Below are 6,000 nucleotides of genomic sequence, written 5' to 3' on the forward strand. Positions count from 1 at the left end.
CCAGACATAGACCTAAATTCCATAGGTCATATTTAACTCTGCTGTAATTCACAAAGATACACAGGATATCTTTTGCTCCTTTACAGCCTGTGTCTACCTGCAAACACTCAATGCTTGCACATTACTAAACCAATTATTAATACAAGTTCTGTACATGAAACCTAAATAATCCCATTCTTCCATTATTTTGTCAAATATTGTATAAAGTAAAATACGAGCCTCCAAAATTAATTTATAATAATTTACAGGTTATGGCTGATAATAACAGAACACACTACCTGACTCAGGCACACAGTAACTGTGATGTTTTACAGAACACAAACTCTCAAATACAGACTTCTTTTAGTATGCCTCCTCTCTGCAAGAAAATCTTCAATTCTTCAAATATGCCATTCAACCTTTTAGAATTCAACATAAATTCTAAATGCTGCTCTAATTCTGATAACCTCTCTTTTAGCTAAGTTGGTTGCTTAGTAGTGATTTGTCAGATAAGTTACACAATACTGTTTCTGTTTCCTGATTAGATAAGCAGATAAGTTTTTTGGGTTTTTTTTTTTCTGGCACAAACATTTATGTATAAAATTTCTCCTTTTCTGTGAGCTCTTGGAACTTTGTAATCCCCTCTCTACAAATCCACACGCCAGTAACAGTCAACTATGGACAGACTGCACTTGCTATAGGAAAACTCAGAATAAGTGTCAGCACGCAAAAAGCAATTCTGTCTAGAAAACTGAACAAACATTCAGGAAATTTCTCTCCCTCTATGCTACCTACATATACACTGCAGAATAAAGGAAAGCAGTGAGCAATACTTCTGTGTCTTTACTTTTACCCTTAATATGGGGCACAAGGCCTCAATGCATCTCTTGCATTACAGAAATGAAGAGCACAATCAGACTGTGACCCCTCCTCCCAGGGACACAACCCCTTGGGCCGGCAGAGACTCGGCAGGCAGTGTTCCTACCCCCCACCTCCAGGAAATGCTGCCTCCCACATCCCCTCCTAGGCCAAAGTGAGGAAGAAGAGCAGCCTACCACTCTAAACACACATGGTACACAACCAGAAAGGAGCCAGAGAAGCAGGGATCAAGCTAACTGGAAGCACTTTTTGCCACCTGCCAGCATTGTTTTCCTTCAAAACCAAAGTGAAACCATGACCTTGTCATGGTCTGAAGACCAACATATTCCCACTCTTTAGCTCCCACTATGCTCTGCACACAGTTTCACTCACCTAAAAAGCCCTCCTGCTAAACTGCTTACAAAGGAATGGCAGCATAAACCTGGCCACATCAGCTAAAGATGATGTGCAGACAAATATGAGAAGAAGTAAGTGCAGAGAGATCAGGTTTTACACTACCTTTATCAAACAGGACAGTCATTTTTGATACTTAAAATCCTGTCCGTCTGTCGCCACTGGTTACTTGATACAAGTAGGTTACAAGTAACATTTGATTTTTCTAAGACACCACTTACAATCTCCTGGCATCACAGATGCCATTAAAAAGGTCTACTCAAGTTGGTAAGATTGTAAAAAAAAGGAATTGGGTTTTATATTCAGTCCTAACATAACCACAACCCTCATCTATGAACAAAGCATGTAAAAAAATGCAACAAATGGTAAAAAAATGTCACACAACACATGAGCAAGGTCAGAGTAAAAGCACAAGCATTTCTGCAAATACATGAAAAACATTTCCTGCAGACCAATCTAACTCTTGACATTTTTCTCCACTTTTATTAATAAGGACTGGGAGGCCCAAGGAAGACTTACAGTGGGTGTTCAGACACACAGATGGGTGTGGTGAAAACACCTGTATTAACAGGCTGCCTAAGTGAATACAGTAGAAATGTTTCAATACATACTAATTTATTCAAACTTCATGGAAGTTCCTTCAAAGTGATCTAACACAAGTTACTACTTGAAAGCAATAATATCCCTAAGGCTTTTTATTTTCTAAATATAACAGTCAATTTTGGGGTTTTTTTTTCATGGTATTATGACATAAGTACTATAAAAGCCAGTAAGTGCTTCACACCTGTCATGATCATAATGTCAGCAATGACATTATGCTTTGTTTGGAAGTAATTTTTCTGGATAGTGAGTTTAAATAGCGCTCCTTTGATGGAGTCTCTGTCCCCCCCACCAAAACCAAACAAGACTGGAACTGATAATTTAAACTGAATCTTTCTAGGAAACAATTTGCATATTATGTATAGTAGAGTAGTAGAGACTCTACAGTCTTTATGTCCCAAGCTTATAATATGAATTTGTGTTCAAGGACTTCTGCGCACAAAACATTTTATCTCGACAAATTAAGCTCCTTATGAAGGCACAGCTGAAGTCGCAAAATTATTGTTTAATTATTTTTGAGTCAACATTACTGACAGATGTACAGAGCCTTGAACCTTTTACCTATAAATAAAAACTACATGAAAATCCCAGTTCTGCTGCTAACTTATCTTTGGGCAGAAAAATTAGAGAGATTCAGGCACGTAAGAATCAAGATAGGAACACAATCAAGCTTGGCATCTCTGTAAAGGTCTTTCAAAAAGGAAGTTTTATGGTATTTTAAATAACTTTCATGAATACTCCATGCAATTTTATAGTTTATCACACTAATCTACATTACTCATTAATTCATTCCTTTTTCAAGAGCTTGTTTAGAAAACATAAGATTCCTTTGAGCTGCCAAGATGCTCAAAATCGAACGCATGTGTAATGACAACTGCAATGTAATGAGAAACTTAACATAATTTCAGAATATATATTATGACATTACAGGTAATAGCGGGATTTCTCTCACCATGAGTAAGTCACACCAAAGTTTAACTGTGATGGGATTGTTCATTATGAACTGACTTCCCAAGAAGTATCTCCCAAGACAGGGAGGTTGTGTACGTAAAGTGCTTTCTTAACGAACAGAAACAAACACGAAGCTACTCGAAAAAGCGTCCTGAACCATTTCACTAGTTGCACTATGTGTTACCTCAGCATGATGTTAATGATACACATCACAAACAAAATGTTTCTCCTCTTGAGGCTGACAGAGCTCTGACAGGCCTGGCATATTGGCAAATACCACTAACCTGGAATTTGCCTGCTCACACTGACAGTACCAGAAGAACTCATGGCCCAAATTACTAATTTTATTTATTTTTGCATAATATGCATGGGTTAGTGTAACCTAAGATAATATTTGATGCTGGCTGCTCAGTTGATACACTCAGCACTGCAAATGAAGAATAAAATGCAATTTGAGCTAAAGTGAATAAACTTAAAGATTGTAACAAACCCTTTCTCACTGCAAGGGAAAACATCTTTACTAAGTTTCTAATAATAATATAACATTTAAAGTTTATATGCTTATCTTCACACAAGCAACTGGAATGTTGCACCAAGGGACAGGGTCCACAAAAAAATCCAATATGGCCACTGACGTGTAGTTGTCTTTAGCCTCAAAATTGTCTTATTTTTTACCATGTCTGTCAGTTGCATGTATACACCTGTTATACCCGTACTTCAAAAGAAGTTGACACAGTGATAGTCATCTGCATGTATCCAACCCTGAAACGTTCTTCACGGCAGGGAAATCCATATGCTATCAGACCACCCTGTCAAGGCCAAACCACAGTCATTCACAACCACCAAGAAACAGACAGGTAGAGAGGTGTGCCAGCACTATCCACTTACCTTCTTTATTAAGCCTCATAACCTCCCTGCTTTTTCCACCCTCCTTTCCAGTCTCTTCCAGATCTACACCTGCAGAAGAGAAGCAGAGTCAGGAAGCACCGAGGGCCCTGAGGTGTGCATTTATTGTTTGGCGAGGAGAGGAGGAGAGGTGAGGAGGTGAGCAGTGTTTCTATTTGCAACAGCAAAAGCACAATGGTAGGAGCATCTGCCAGGGAGCGGAACCGCCGGGCCCCCCGCGGCAGCACCCTCGCCCCCCCCTCCCCGCCCGCGGCATCCTCCGACCCCTCCGCGCATCCTCCCCCTCGCCCCCTTCCCCCACCGCGGCGCCGGCCCAGCGCCGCGGGGCAGCGGCACGGCAGGCGCGGCGCGGCGTGCGCCTCCCGCACACATGGCACGGGGGCTCGGCCGAGCGTCAGCTGAGCGCCCGGGGGGGCGGCACCTCCCGGCCCCGGCGGGAGGAGGGAGGGGAGCGGAGAGGGGGGGGCGGCCCGGCCGGACCCCGGCCCCGCTCCGGGGGGAGCGGCGTGCGGAGCCGGACCGCGGCCGGTCCCTGCCCTTACTGTGCGGGGGGGCGGCGCCGTGCGCGTGCGGGGGGGCGGCCTCCCGCACCCAGGCGGCCCAGGGCTGGCCCAGGAACGCCTCGGGACTGGGCACGGGCCGCTCCAGGGCCGCCATGGCGCCGCGCCTGCTCCTGCCTCCTTGTTGCTTTTCCCGTTTCCTTCGGCGGCGGCGGCGGCGAGCGAGCGAGCGAGACACGGGATTCGAGAACGCCGCACGTCATCCTCGGGACGTTCCGCCGCCCACACGGGGGTAGTGTCAGCCCCTGCTCCCTATCAGATCGGGCTCCCCGCCGCACAGCGCGCATGCCCGCGCCCCCCGCGCCTGCGCCCCGCGCCGCCGGCACCGGGCCCGCGCCCGCCCCGAGGGGCGCCGGACCCGCGCAGCCCCCGAGCTGCCCCTCCGGCACCGGCCCGGCCCGGCGGAGCGGAGCGGGGCCGGCGGCCCGGGAGCCCCGCCGGGAAGGCGCAGCCGCCGGCCGTGTGCGCCTCAGGGCTGCGCGCCCCGCGTCTCGCAGCTCCCCGCAGTAAGTCCCTGGGACGGGCTCTCGGTAACTGCGGCACGGCCCCTCCGCGCCCCAGCGCGGCCGCGAACCGGACCCGGAGTGCGGGTTTGGGGCTCCCCCGCTCCCCTACTTCCAGCTGCGCTCTTGTGGATCACCTATAGCCACAACCACAGCCATTTTGTTGTCCGAATACTGCCTGATCTGTAGTAGGCTTCGTTTGTTTGCAAATGGGATTTTTTTTCTCGTTTTGGTGTTCTAGGCTATGGTACAGCAGCTCTGAACTCGCAGGTCCGGCTACTCAAACAATAGCGAGGTTTTCATCTCGCTCTACATAACCTGTGGGGCGTACATGATTTTAATTTAGGATAATATAATTTTTGCTTATTTCACCATTAAGGTAAGAATAGAAAATAACTGTGAAAATTTTTATACTCAGTATACCTGCTCTGGATTAGGAGTTTCAGCATAATCCTGTTGCTTCAGCTCACACCTCTTAAGCCAAATATAAACGTTCCCAATGAAGAACTTGGTTTCATTTAAGCAGCTTCACATATCCCTCACGTAGTGTCTTTCATACAGCTCTGCAGCCCCTTTAGGGATGGTGATGACTGAAGTTAATGGCTCAACAGACACTTCTCAGGGTGGTGAAGTGAGCTTTGCGTGGTCCAGTCCCCATCCTGTATCTTTTCCCAGACACTCGTTCACATTTTGCTAGTTCAAACCATTGTGAAGCAATACTGAAGCAGAGCATGGAATTAATGTGGACTGGGGAAAAAAAAAACAACCCTCCAAAAACCAAACAAACAAACAAAAAAAAAAACAAAAAAACTAAAAAAACCCCCACCAACTCCCCCCCCCCCCGCAAAAAAATAAAAACAAAAAACAAAACAAAACAAAAATCCCTAAACATTTTAGGCCTGCTCAAAGGTTGGAGCTGTGGCCAGAGGGAGAGGACAGGAGTTGCTGAAGTCAGCACTGCTGCCTGTCGAAAGGTGTAAGGTGCTACAGTCTAAAGTGGATTTAAGTAAATTTCCCACAACTTCATTAAGACTAAGCTCTTCACAGTGCTAACAGATAAAGATTTGGGGCAAAGGACAGACACTCTTGCCTTATGTATACTGTCAACACACTCCACCTCTTCCAAAAACTAACTGGAATATGCAAGTCCCATCCCTAATACCCAGAGGTGAGACTAAAAGCTTTCATTATGTATGGCCTAGCCAGAGTGCCTCCAGTCAAGTAAACAT

General features: G+C 46.0%; 1 protein-coding gene across 4 annotated transcripts in view; it reads right to left on the minus strand.

Annotated features, from left to right (window-relative positions):
- Window positions 1-4,554, minus strand: part of LOC131573139 (ataxin-7-like protein 1) — a 114,289-nt gene extending 109,735 nt beyond the window's left edge. For 2 of the 4 annotated variants that reach the window (XM_058826781.1, XM_058826782.1), the window contains exons 1-2: window positions 4,251-4,554; window positions 3,691-3,759 (exon numbers count right to left, since the gene is read on the minus strand). In XM_058826781.1, the coding sequence (XP_058682764.1) occupies window positions 3,691-3,759; window positions 4,251-4,365 (184 nt within the window). In that variant the 5' untranslated portion in view covers window positions 4,366-4,554. The remainder of the gene's footprint in view (window positions 1-3,690; window positions 3,760-4,250) is intronic. The other 2 variants (XM_058826778.1, XM_058826779.1) reach the window with 1 other exon arrangement.
- Window positions 4,555-6,000: the final 1,446 nt, after the last annotated feature.

Source organism: Poecile atricapillus, chromosome Z, assembly GCF_030490865.1.
Source record: "Poecile atricapillus isolate bPoeAtr1 chromosome Z, bPoeAtr1.hap1, whole genome shotgun sequence".
Classification (NCBI taxonomy): Eukaryota; Metazoa; Chordata; class Aves; order Passeriformes; family Paridae; genus Poecile; species Poecile atricapillus.